At 47.5% G+C, this 13,916-nt stretch overlaps 1 protein-coding gene across 1 annotated transcript; it reads right to left on the minus strand.

Annotated features, from left to right (window-relative positions):
- Nucleotides 1-11,977: 11,977 nt before the first annotated feature.
- LOC121921136 (caldesmon-like) lies at nt 11,978-13,015 on the minus strand. The gene is made up of 2 exons (XM_042448723.1): nt 12,759-13,015; nt 11,978-12,419 (listed from the first exon to the last, which is right to left on the minus strand). Exons 1-2 carry the CDS (start codon nt 12,904-12,906, stop codon nt 12,043-12,045), a joined length of 525 nt encoding a protein of 174 aa, XP_042304657.1. The 5' UTR covers nt 12,907-13,015; the 3' UTR covers nt 11,978-12,042.
- Nucleotides 13,016-13,916: the final 901 nt, after the last annotated feature.

The following is a 13,916-nucleotide window of genomic DNA, read 5'->3' on the forward strand; positions in this document are numbered from 1 at the left end:
ACTCTAGCTTATTGTTGTTGCTGTTAACTGCTTTCGAGCTGATCTAAACTCATGGTGACCCTGTGAATGAGACCTCTCCAAGCCCCTCTATCCTCTAACTCCCTGCTCAGGGCCTGCAAGCTCAGGTCCATGGTCTCCGTGATTGAGTCCATCCATCTGGCATGTGGTCTTCTTCTCTTTTTACTTCCCTCCACCCTCCCCAGCATCATTGTCTTTTCTAATGAGTCCTGCCTTCTGATTATGTGGCCAAAGTATGACAGCCTCAATTTAGTCATCTTGGCTTCCAGGGAAAGTTCTGGCTTGGTCTGTTCAAGGACCCATTTGTTTGTCTTTTTAGCTGTCCATGGCATCCTCAGCACTCTTCTCCAGCACCACAACTCAAATGAATTAATTTTCTTCCTGTCTGCTTTCTTTACTGTCCAGCACTCAAAACCATACATAGTAATAGGGAATACTGGTGGCGCAGTGGTTAAATGCCTGTACTGCAGCCACTCACTCAAAACCACAAGGTTGCGAGTTCAAGACCAGCAAAAGGGCTCAAGCTTGACTCAGGCTTGCATCCTTCTGAGGTCACTAAAATGAGTACCCAGATTGTTGGGAGCAAATTAGCTTACAGTTGTAAACCGCTTAGCCACTGCTTAGGCGGTATGAATATGGTATATAAATGAAGCTTGTTTGTTTGTTTGTTTATACAATGGCTTGAATGATTCTAACTTTAGCGTTCAGCTGTATATCTTCATACTTCAGGATTTTGTCTAGTTCTTTCATTGCTGCCCTTCCCATTCCTAATCTTCTACTGATTTCCTGACTGCAGTCTCAGATCTGATCAATTTCCTCATTATCTAGGTTGACTTCATGTAAATCCTCTGTGGTCATTAATTTTCTTTATGCCTGCCTTTGCGCTTTCTTCCTTCATTTTCTTTAGTGATTGTTCCAAGTCTGTGATGTTTTCTGCTAGTAGTATGGTATCATCTGCTCATTATCCTTCTTGAATTGTCATGCCCGGGACTGGACACAATATTCCAGATGAAGTCTGACTAAAGCACAAAAGAATGGTACTACATTACTTATCCTGATCTAAACCAGTGGTTCCCAAACCTTGGTCCTCCAGGTGTTTTGGACTTCTACTCTCAGAAGCCCCAGACAGTTGGGCAACACTGAGGAATTCTGGGAGACAAAGTCCAAAACATCTGGAGGACCAAAATTTGGGAACGACTGATCTTGGCACTATAATAATAATAATAATAATAATAAATTTTATTTGTATTTTCCCGCCTCTCCCGATGAATCAAAGTGGGATTACAACCATAAAATCACCTTACAATGACAATAATATCTAAGATGCATATTATAAAAGCAGTAAATTGTCTAAAAATGATTTCAAAACAATAAAAACAATAAAACATCATTTCAATATTCTATTATGACCAGAAGTGGGATTTTCTTCAATTCTTTACAGAAGGTCAGGTGGGTATGCTCACCGGAAGAGATTAGTCTTTAATGCCTTCTTTAAGGCATCTAAGATGGTAGTGAGACGGATCTCTTTCGGCAGGTTGTTCCACAGCATGTGGGCCATGGCTGTATATGATGTATATGCTCTATAGTCCTATTGATGCAGCTTAGAATTGCTTTGGCTTTCTTAGAGGCTTCGTCACATTGCTGACTCATGTGCCGTGGTCCACTAAGACTTCTAGATCCTTTTTGCATGTTCCAATGCCAGAGAGAGAGTTCTTGCCTTTCACCATATTTGGAGTGTACAGTGTTTCCTTCATGCTGAAACTGAGCAGACACCAGTTGGTGCAGCACAAAATGCCCATCCCTGAGCAGGAGAGATGACACCTCAGGATGAAGCATTTAAAAGACCTTGCCCGTCTGTTGCCTGTCTGTGCCTCCTCCTCTTCTCCACCCTCAACTTCAAAAAGCTCTCTAGATCTAAAGCAGGTTTTATAACTGGAGGTTCATTTTATGTTTTTCCTCATACTTTTGTGACAGGACTGACAATTAATTTGCCGCTTTTTGATCCTAACAGCCTCTCCAGGATCACATACAAAGAACAGAGGCAGAAATGACAAGACCACTTGCCTCCTTTTACAGCCTATAAAAATCTCCCCCACCATAAGCAAAGTGTTGGCTCAGCCATCATATTCTGATCAGGAAGACCAGGCTGACAAATTCAGTGTGACCAAAGAGTGCCTTTTTGTGTCTTTTTCCATTTGTGGAAACCTTATCTGTATTTCTTTGAGACTGAAAAGTGAAACAAAAACCCAACTCCTTTTGACCCGAGGGAAAATCCTATGAGTAACTGATGGCTTCCATGTCCGCGAGGCAGCGAATCCACTCTTTGCTTTAAATCCCAGAATGTAAAGGAGCTATCCAACTCTGGACAAATTCCCCCACCCCACCCCCATATAGGCAACTTCTTTAAAAGTCAGGCTAAAATTCAGAGCAGATCCACAAGGCCACAAACACAGTAGCCACTAGGTGTCCCTGGGAAAGTATATTGTATGTCCTGGGGCCCTCTCATACTACAGTATACAGTTATAGCACTATGATTCCAACTTTATTGTCATGGCTGCATAATATGGAATCCTCTGATTTCGTTGAGTTCATGGAGGCACTGGAGCTCTTAGGTTGAGAATTTTAAATAGTGCAAGATGGCATAGGATGGATCCATGGCAAAGTGGAATCATAGTGCCTTTATTGTGAAGTGAGGAAGGACACAAGAGCTCTCTGGCTGAGAATTCTTAACAGCGCTCCTTAAACAACAAATCCCAGAATGTGAATAGGTCCCTGGACTGTACAATTTAAAAGGGCTAAAATAATTTTTTTTACACATTGAGAGAGCAATATTCAAGTGGGATCTTGACAAGTTGGACAGTGTCCAGAGGAGGACAACCAAAATGTTTAAAAGGTCTGGAAACCACCAAGCCCTATGAGGAGGGATTGAGGGAGCTGGGTATGCTTAGCCTAGAGAAGGGAAGATTAAGGGGTGATATAATAGCCCTGTTTAAACATTTGAAGGGATGTCATTTTGAGGTTGGAGCAAGCTTGTTTTCTGCTGCTCCAGAGACTTGGACATGGAGGAATAGATGCAAGCTACAGGAAAAAAGATTCCACCTTAACATTAGAAAGAACTTCCTGACAGTAAGAGCTGTTCAACAATGGAAGATGCTGTTTGAGAGTGTGGTGGAGTCACTTTCTCTGGAGGTTTTTAAGCAGAGGCTGGATGGCCATCTGTCAGGAGTGCTTTGATTGTGTAGAATGGGGTTGCACTGGATGGCCCTTGTGATCTCTTCCAATTCTTTGATTCTATGTTGAGAAATTCCTTTTTCTATGCTATTCTGCAAGGTACCTGATTCCTGGACTCTTTTTCCAGTGGTCATCATGTCATTTGAGTGGTGGATTAGGACTCTGGGAGACCAGAGATTAAATTCCCCATTCAGCCATGGAAACCCATTGGGACCTTGGGCAAGTTACATTCTCACAGCCTGAGGGGAAGGCAATGGTAAACCTTATCTAAATAAATCTTGCCAATAAATCCTAGGAGAAGGGCACTGTAACTTAAAGACTTGAAGGCACATAACAACAATACCCCTTTCCTGAATTATTTTTTAGCATTTTGTTTATTTAGAAATATGTAAAAGTGGAACAGGGATGGGGTGCCTGTGGCTCTCCAGAGGTTTATGTATTTTATTAAAATATTCACATTCTGCCTATTGCATGAGATCTCTGGGCAGTATACAAGTAAAATTGGTATAAACATTAGTGAAATCAATCAAATTATTTACATCCCCCATAAAATTTTACTCCCCCCTTCCTGCAGTAACTTAAAATTTAAATAGACTAAAAACATGTTAAATAAGTTGACAAGTTAAAACAATTTAACTTGTGACACTCAAATTCACGCCTCTGAAAGGACAGAGACAGCCTGGATCTCAAAGGAAGTTTATTTTTCTGTTGCTAATAGAGTTTAAATTTTATTTCCTGGACTTTAAGACTCTTCCTTCCAGAGCTCCCATATCCAAAAGAGAAAAATGGACTCTGCTTACATGGATATCCCTCTGTACCATCTTAACTGAGAACAACTTCACAAAATGAAGACTTGTAACTAACATTGTGTATTTTTCTTTCTCCTGTATGATTTTCCCTTTGCCTGATAAAGCAGCCAGTGGAGCTTTGAAAGCTTGCATCATGTATTTTGTGCATTTTGGTTGAGCCAATAAAAGTATCACTGTTTTCTGGATTTTTTGGATGATATTGTGCTTCACAGCAGGTGACATTCAAGCAATACCTGCTGAAATTACCTCTTCTACACAATCACGGATGATACAGGAGCCCCGTCCTGTATTTCACTTAGCAACCCTATTTCCCATCCCTCCTTGATAAGCTGAGCTCAAACCTAGGTTTGGCTATATATCCTCCACCATGGGAATACAACCTTCTTTTCCAATTTTTCTACCTGCTGCTATTGACTCCCTTGAAAATAACCATCTTATTTCAGCCACTGTAATGTCTAAAAAGGAGAACATTTCAGACCTCAAACATGGCTAACTTTGGTGCCACCTAGTGTGCTTGCTTACCTTTGGAAAGAAATGCCAGTGCTCAGTGGCAGCATACTATAAATAGAAAGAGAGGAAAATTCTTGTCTTATAGAGAAGTCTGAAATGCTAGACCCAGAGACCCCTTCAGGCTGGAAAGAAGACTGTCCGAAGTGCTGTTGTCAGCTTCTCAAGCCAACTGGCCATCTACCTAATAGCACAACCACCATCAGCTGGCTGGATGCAATACAAAACTGGATTCACATGCTTCCACGCTCCTAGTGAGTGCTTTCAGTGTCAGAATCCTGCTCAAAGGAAAGATAAGTCATATTCAAGAATGTCTATGTAAAGAGATCTTGCAGCACCTTAGAGACTAACGGAAAGAAAGAAGTTGGCAGCATGAGATTTCGTACACTTAAATTTACTTCTTCAGATGTAGTTAGACTTATGAACACTCATGCTGCCAACTTCTTTCTTTCAGTTAGTCTCAAAGGTACTACAAGGTCTCTCAACATACTGATTCTACAGACTAATATATATCTTTTGAATTCAGGAATGTCTGTTCATCAGCTACAAATACTTGTGCTATAACAGTTAAGGGAATGAGAAGCACACCATAACCTCTCACAAGAAGATTGAGAAAAATCAAATGCCACCTCTTGTTCTTTCCTCCACCTCCCTTTGTTCCTTTCTTCCTCAAAAACCCACTCTTTCTCAAAAACCTCATAATTACCATATCTTTCAGTCATGAAACTTCAGTTTGTAAAAGTGCAACAATTAGATTGTAATTCTCTATTTACTGTTGATGTTTACCTCTGTCTCCAGTTTTGCTCTTCTTCAGCTCTTGTTCCCCCTTTGGTCAGCAACTTGACTTTGGGCCAGGAATCTTTCTTCTCATTGTACATAAGCCGCACATACATGGACTGCTCTATAAATAGATGAATACTAATACCATTTTCTTCAAATAAAGAAGGCATCTCCTGCAGGCCAGGAGCAAAATGAAGCCTTGAAATCTGGCTATTGTATGACAGGTGGAAAGCAATTCTAGTGCAGAGTACCTAACTTCCTATGTCTCCTCCTATTGCTGCCCAGATTAAGTCTGTATGATCAGCTCACTAGAAGGTAAGATCAACATGTTTTGCTCCAAGGCTTGATCACACTACAGAATTATTCATCCATTTTATTTATATCACACTTTTTTTCCAGACTGGGGCTCAAGGCACCTTAAAAGAGGCAGAAAATTACAACAAAAGCAGATACAGTTTAAACATATACAAAAGTTGATATACAGAATTATAACGTTATTATTCTCCATCTCATGGAATTCTAGGATTTGCAGTGTAGAAGCATCAAATCACATACTTGGTCCCATAAAATCATAGAGCTGGCCCCATAGGCCCTCAGGAAATCCAGCTAGAGCAGTTACTACCAAACTCTGCTCCTCCAGATGTTTTTGACTTCAGCTCCCAGAATTCCTAGCAGATGCCCAACCTGGATGGGGCTTCTGGGAATAGAAGTCCAAAACATCTGGAGCACCAAAGTCTGGTAACCACTGAGCTAAAGCATCGCAGCAGGTAGCTGTCCAGCCTCTTTCTGAAGATGTCCAGAGAAGGAGACCCCACCACCTCTCAAGGAACTGGAAATTAGTTCCATTGTCAACCCGCTTTTACCTTCAAGACGTTCCTTCTAATATTCATCTGATGGGGCCCCCCAGCTTTGGAGGTCTTTAAGCAGAGGCTGGATGGCCATCTGCCAGGTATGCTTTGATTGTGAGTTCTTGCATGGACTGGATGGCCTTTCTGGTCTCTTCCAACTCTATGATTCTATGAAATCTATCCTTCTGTGACTTAAAATTACTATTATTGTATTACTATTATATTTATTTGTATCCCACTCTTTTCCCAGGACTTGGACTCAGAGTGGCTTCACAGCATTAAAAACAGTACAATTAAAAACATAAAAAATAAATTAAATTAAACATTATTATTAATAATAATTACATTAAAAAGGAATTAAATTATTACAATTCTATTATTATTATTATTATTATTATTATTATTAGTTCTGGTCCTACCACCTGGGGCTGCAGAGAATAAACCTGCCCTTCCTTTCTGTGACAGCCCATTAGATATTTCAAGGATGCCGTCATGTCTCCCACTCAGTATTTTCTTCACCAAGTTGAACATGCCCTCAATCTTTTCTCATATATCTTGTTCTCCATACCTTTTGTCATCCTTGTTAACCTTCTTTGAACATACTCCAACTCTATACAAGTACCAACAGTTCTGGGCACCTCATTTTAGGAAGACTATTGAGATGTCCAGAACCTCATAGATTTATAATACTGTACATGGAATTCCAGATAAGGCATGAGTAGCGGAGAATATAGTGGGCCTGTTACTTCCATGACTTGGAAGCTATGGCGGGATACAGACGGGCAGGGGAAGACGTCTTGGAGGTGTATTCTGCTGAATACGGAGTCTCCAGACCACCCGCCCCGGGGACGTGCTTCAGGTGTTGGGGCTTCCACACGGGGGGCAGTGAAGACGCCTCACCTGGGGCTGTTTCTGACCCGTAGCTTCCATACCACCGCCTCGGAGGACGCCGCAAAAAAAGAGGCAGCTTCCGCACGGGCGGCCAAAACCGTGGCTTTTTTTTTCTTTTGCCGGATGAGAAGTGCGCAGCTGCGGCAGTTCAGCACCAGCCGGCAATTTCCCTTTTGCCGGCTGCGGAATGCGCATGTGCACATTTAAAGCGCCCAGGTCCCTTTAAACTTCTTTCCCCGCCCTACCCAAGAACAAAGGTGGCCTCTTGCCAGCTGGTGATCAGCTGATGTTGGCATCCTTGCCCGCTTGCACATTGCGAGTGCCACCACTGGCATCATGGATGCCTCCTCTCCTTTGTTCCCTGTGGTCTTACTGAAGCTGCAATCCACAGCCACAGCTGTCGCCGGTGCCACCGCCGACTCCTCCGCCTCCTCTGCCCCCTCCGCCTTCATTGCCGCTGCAATGGAGGTCCCATCATCCACCACCATAACAGCTGTAGACTTGGATGACAGCAGCAGTGATGATGATGATGACACAGAACAGCGAACGGCAGTGGCTGCCATAGCGGTTCATCAGGCTGGTGTTGGCAGTGCCATGGCCCTGGGCCGAGTGGCGCGCCTCTGCCGATGCTGGAAGGTCCCTGCATCGCAAGACTTGTGGGACAACTTTATCTCAACTTTGTCTCAACCATATTTCTTCCGAATGCCCCGTGCCCTCTTCCACAGGCTAGTGGGCATCCTGCGCCCAGAACTGGAGAAGTCAGACACAGTGATGAGGAAAGCCATCCCGGTGGAGAAGAGAGTGGCCATTGGTGTCTTTTCACTGGCACACAAATCCAGCTATATTGTGACCGCAGCGCTGTTTGGGACTGGCGTTGCCACCATGGGGGAAATCGTGGTAGAGTTTGCCCTGGCCATGGAGAAGCTGCTGCTGTCAAGGACCATGTACCTGGGGAACGCACATGAGGTAGGGACAGCCAGACCACCTTCCCCTTAATCTTTGGCAGCTCTGTGATATTCTGTGTCAAATGTCACCGCCTCACTGTACATTTGCTGTTCTTGCTATGGTGCAGTTGCGCATGTGTAAAAGAGTTGTCATGTCAATTCCTCTGTTTCTCTCCCTTTCTTTCCCCCACAGATTATGGATGCCTTTGGTCGGCGCAGCTTCCCACAAGTGGTTGGCCTCATGGACGGCTGCCACTGCCTGATCATACCACCCTTGGGGCTGAGGAATGCCTATGTCAACAGAAAGGGCTCCTATTCTGTCATCCTGCAAGGGACATGTGACCACACAGGAAGATTTGTGGACGTGGAGCTCGGATGGCATGGGTCAGCGCACGATGCCAGGGTGGCACGGAATTCTCTCATCTACGAGGCCATGGAGGCTGGCATCTATGTGCAAGGGAACCCCAGCATCAACATCAGAGGCCAGCAGATCGGGCCCCTGATACTGGCTGACTGTGCCTATCCCATTCGGAAGTGGCTCATGACACCCTTCAAGACCCCCCACACTCCCAAACAGAAGCTCTTCAACAAGAAGTTGAATCGCGTGAGGGGGGCCGTGGAGAGATCGTTTGGCAGATTGAAGGCAAGATGGTGGCAGAGGAGAATGTGGTGCCCATCCTGGCATCATGCGTCATTCTGCACAACATCTGTGAGACCAAGGGCAGGGTCCTGGATGAGGGCATGCGATATAGGCGCCGTTTTGAGCTGCCCACCCTGGGAGCAATCACGGAGGATGAAGAAAATGCCAAAAAGGATGCAGGGGAGGCTGTGAGGAATGCCCTGGCAGATTTTTTTCTGACAAGGAGAATCTGAAGGATGGCTCCTGTGCCATCATCTGTGATGTCAGAGTGCAATGTTCTGTAATAGCATAAGCACATGAATAAATGTATCCCATTATCCACAGTTTGAGTCTGCCTATCATTCCTGATCTGTGTTGTGGGCATGTTTTGCCACGTGCCTGAGGGGGACACACACAAACACACACACACACACAAAAGGTCTCCTGGCGCCTGTTTTCCTGGGGCAAAAAAGATACATCAGCTCCAACTGCCAATTGCCCCTTTGACAATGTATCAATCCCCCTCAAATTCAAGCTTTCCTAATGGCCCATTTGAATGTATCAATAGGGTACCCAGAGGGCATCTATTGGGGGAGAGATTCAAACTGCTCCTCTGAAAGCTGTCATTGTCCTAGGACCACCTTGGCCTAACGGCCCTGAGCCGCAGGTGCCCATATATACCCGTGCGCAACTGTGCAAGACCCCAGGACGGTGATCAACATGGCAGCGCCACACAGGAGGGTCCCGGTCCACATCGCTTACTGGACCGATGAGGAGGTCGGGATCCTCCTGGACTCCCTGATGCCACAGGCAGCCGCTCGAAGGGTGATGGGCAGCACAAACAAGCCCAACTGGGGGCATTTTCTCCAGGCATCCCGTGCCCTCGAAGAGCGAGGGTTTCGAAGAAAGATGCATCAGTGCAGAGTAAAGTTTAAAACTCTGAAGGCATCTTTCTTCAAAACCCTCGAAGACTTCGGGGAGCACCCCCCGGGTTGACAGGCGGCCACCATTCTTTGAGCGGCTGAAGAACCTGTGGATCAGGGGAGATAGGCCCAGACCGGAAGATCGCCGTCCTCCAGGTAAGTCTGAGCTCTTGCCATGCCCTGTCCTACCCTCCTTGACCCTTCCCTTGCCCTCCTCTCCTTCCTGCATGGTGCCAATGCCATCCCTCCTCTTCCCTTCTGCAGGCGTGCGGCCGAGGCGGAGGCGGAGGGAGGGAGGGCACCCTGCCAGGTCGCCCTCTCCACCATCCTCGGGGGACGAGGATGTCCCCGAGGGTGGGCCACAGCCAGGACCAGCTGCTGTGGCCCCTCCGCAGCCAGAGCAGGCTCCTCTGGCGGCAGGTAGGTCCCTAGGGTGAGGGGTGGGGGTTGCCTGACTGCAGCCCCCACGACACTTGTGCCCTCCTCTGCCATGCCAGCATGGTAACTTGGGCCTTCTCTTCCTCTTTTGCAGGGCTTGAAGTCCTTGCTGCTGTTGCTGCCACCGAGGAAGAGGAGCCTGGCCCGAGCCACCGCCTGCCTGGCCAGCCAGGGGACTTGGCCCTGGATGCCAGGGCCATGGATCGCCTCCTACAAGCTCGGCAGCAAGGTAAGTGTGGAGGTGAACCCAGGGAAGGGAGTGGGGGCACCCAGAAACCCTGCCTGTGGGAGTGGGTGATGGGCTCCACAGGCTGATCCTAACCATCCTCTTTCTTTTCCCCCCACAGAGAACCGGACGGAGCGGAGGTTCACAGCGATGGAGGAGGCGATCCAGAAGCTGGGGGAGAGAGTGGAGGCCATAGAGAGGAACCAGCTGGAGATCCTCCGCCGGCTGCCCACCCCACCCCCACCTCCCCTTCCCTGAAGCAGCTTCCCTCCCCTGCCCCCTCTGCCATCCCCCCTTCACCACCACCCTTTACCATCCCCCTTCCCTTTGTATATATGTACATAGAAAACATTTTGTTATTGTTAATAAAAAAAATTATTTTTTTTAAAAAACTTGTGTGGTTCATTATGCGCAACTGCGGCAGTGTGGCTGTGTGTGTGAATGTGACAACTTAGGCACAACTGTGCACTCTAAACCTAGGCAGGAGTGCTGTGAGGTAGCAATGTCCAAACTCTGTCCTTCCAGGCGTTTGGACTTCATCTCCCAGAATCCCAGACCACAGGGCAAGGTGGCTGGGGCTTCTGGGAGATGAAGTCCAAACACCTGGAAGGACAGAGTTTGGACATTGCTGGTTTGGGGATCAGTGAGCCAGGCATGGTGGGAAGAGGGAACAGGAAGGGTAATAATAATAATAATAATAATAATAATAATAATTTTTTATTTTTACCCCGCCTTTCCAAAATATGATCAAGGCAGCTTACAAATTTTTAAAAAACATTACAAACAGGATAAAAATTCAATATAAAAAGTTAAGAACACTACTGCAAAAAACAAAAACAGGAACAGGAAATCAATAAAATACACATGTCAAGGGCAAAGAGAAGGAGAGAATAATTGACATCGATCCCAGGTCGAAAGGGAAAAAAAGAGGGCAGGGAGATAAACAAACAATCTAACTAAGGTGGGAAGGCCAGCCGAAATAGATACGTTTTCAAGTTTTTCTTGAAAGTAACTAGTGAGGCGGCGGAGCGAAGCTCTACAGGGAGCTTGATCCAGAGTGAAGGGGCAGCGATGGCGAAAGCCCTCTGTGAAGTCCGTACAAGGTTAGACCTAGGGACCTCCAACAATTTAGTCCCAGAAGTTCTGAGTGTGCGGGGCGGGGCGGATTATATGGGGAGAGGCGGTCCTCCAAGTACCCTGGGCCCAAGCCATTTAGGGCTTTATAGGTCAAAACCAACACCTTGTATTGAGCTCGGAAGCGGATAGGCAGCCAGTGAAGGTCTTTTAAAATAGGTGTTATATGGTCTGACCTGGAGCTACCAGCGACCAATCTAGCTGCCATGTTCTGCACCAATTGCAGCTTCCGGGTTTGGTACAAGGGTAGAATAGATTAGATAGGGCTGGGAGGGAACACATACCCTGGCAGGCGAAATGATGTCTTTATGGGACATCATGGGACCTAGTGCCTTGTCAGTGCTCCCTGCCCCTTGATCCCAGGCCCCCTCTAGTTGCCCTTTGCCTTTGGGGGCGAGTTGTGGGCGGTGGAACTGCCACTGAGTCACTGAAGAGGCTGGAGGATGGCCCAGCAAGAGGCTGCTGAGACAGTTCCACCTCCATGGCAACTCCCTGCTCCTCAGCTGGAAGGATTGCTCTTGCTGGGGGCTCCTGCTGCCCTACCCCTTCCTCCACGACCCTGGGGACAGCCCTGCCTCTTCCACCCTTCTGCGTCTCGGGCCACCCTGCCCTCCCCTCATGATCTCCAGCATTTGCCCCATCAGAACAGTCTGCGCTTCCAAGGTGGTGTTGAGTCACCTCTGCTCCTGGACTGTGCTCTCGTGATGTTGGTCTGCCCTCTCTATTGCTCTCTCCTGGTTCTGAACAGCCCTCTCTTGAACTTCCAGTGTCCTCTCTTGAAATCCCAGTGCCCTTTCCATAAGCTCCCTGTGGGACTGTCTGGCCCTCTCCCTTTCCTCACAGGCTCGCTGCTCCTGCTGCATCAGTGCTGCCATGTGCTCTTCTGAGCAAGCCTTGAGCTGATCCACAGCTGCCACAGTTCTCGTAGCTGCTGACGGACGCACCCTTTTCTTCTTGGTGGCAAGTCGCTCCTCTGCTGACATGGCAGCTATGGGATTAGCTGGAGGTGGTTCTCCTTCTCCTTCTTCTTCTGCTTCAGTTCGTCCTCCTACTATTAGGCATACAACCAGAGAGTCATAGAAGCCTACAGTTAGCAGAGACCCTGAGGGCCATCTAGTCCAACCCCATTCTGCCATGCAGGAACTCTCACTCAAAGCTGTGGCAAAGGGTAGAGCTTCAAACTAAGGGCGTGGGGAAAGGAGAGATTTACATGCAAGGGAGGGGTGCCTTAGGAATGTGGGACACATGCAGCACATGACCATGCCAGGGACACTCACAATCCTACTTCCACAGCAACCTTGCAAACATACCAGCACAGTAAGCAGTGAAAGATACATGCCACAATTGCACAGTTGAGCCATGCAGTTATAAACATAAATATAGGATTTACCTTGCATACTCTCTTTGGCCTCACTGCCATCGCTGGCGGGTGCACTGGCCCGGGAGACAGGTGAGCGGTCACGGTAGCTGCTGGTTGTGGAAGAGGACCCAGCACGAGATGGTGGTCTCCTTCTGGAGCTCCCGGCCCCAGCAGACATTCATCTGAGCAGGGCGCGGGGGTCCAGAGGTCTCTGGCTGCTGGAGGAATCGCCCGAGTCGGGATGTTCCTCCTCCTCCTGCTCCTCATCTGTATGACAAGGGACAAGGGTCATCTCTGGCCTGTGCCCACCCCAGGGCCACATCTTCCCCTTCTCCCATTTCCCCCTCCCTTCCCCCCAGGGGCCATGGCGCATCTTACCCTGAGGGGGCATCAAAAGGTCTTAGGCACATTCAAGCTCCAGGGTCTCGTCCTCCTCCTCCTCCACCACCACAGGCTCCGCTCTGGCTGGCTGGCCCGCCGGGACCCTCACACGCTCCCCATTGGTGGCTAGTCTGTTGGGTCTGATGCTTCCATCACTTTTGATGAAAGCATGCAGCTCCTTGTAAAAGGGCAGGGGGGTGGTCTTCTTGGTACCTCTGGCCTGGGCATCTCTGTATTGTTTGTATTGAGATTTCAGCGACTTGCATTTTCGGCGACACTCCTCCAAAGTTCTGTTGTGGCCCTTGGCTCTCATGGCTTCTTCCACTTCTCAATATGTGTCAGCATTCAGGTAGGACTGCTCCAATTTCTGCAGAATATTTGGCTGGGACCATATAGCTATAAGGTCAGCCGTCTCCGCATGAGACCAAGACGTCCCCCTGCCTTTTTTCGGGGTGCTGGTGGATGGCTGTGCCATCCTGCCTGGTGGCAAAGGGGAGCCGCCACACAGCTGTGCCAGGAACAGCCGAACTGTGCCCGTTCGCAGGTGAAAATGGCGCAGGAATGTGTGTAGGGGGTCACTTTAAATTCCAAACTTTCCCTTATCACTTTCTACAACCAAAACATCTGCCGGCAAAACTTACAACTTCCCGCGATTCTAGCAGCGCATGCGCACATGCAGCTCTAGGGTTATTATTTGCCTTCTTTACTGTAGCATTATATTTTGGGTCACATGAAAGGTTGGGAAACCAACAAGCCCTATGAGGAGTGACTTAGAGAGCTGGGTATGGTTAGCATGGAGAAGAGAAG

Source organism: Sceloporus undulatus, chromosome 2 (assembly GCF_019175285.1).
Source record: "Sceloporus undulatus isolate JIND9_A2432 ecotype Alabama chromosome 2, SceUnd_v1.1, whole genome shotgun sequence".
Taxonomy (NCBI): domain Eukaryota; kingdom Metazoa; phylum Chordata; class Lepidosauria; order Squamata; family Phrynosomatidae; genus Sceloporus; species Sceloporus undulatus.

Coding starts and splice junctions, on each gene's coding strand:
- LOC121921136 (XM_042448723.1), bottom strand. CDS start 12,906: ATGTCTGCTGGGGCCGGGAGCTCCAGAAGGAGACCACCATCTCGTGCT. Junction 12,420..12,758: donor GGCCAAAGAGAGTATGCAAG/GTAAATCCTATA, acceptor TATGCCTAATAG/TAGGAGGACGAACTGAAGCA.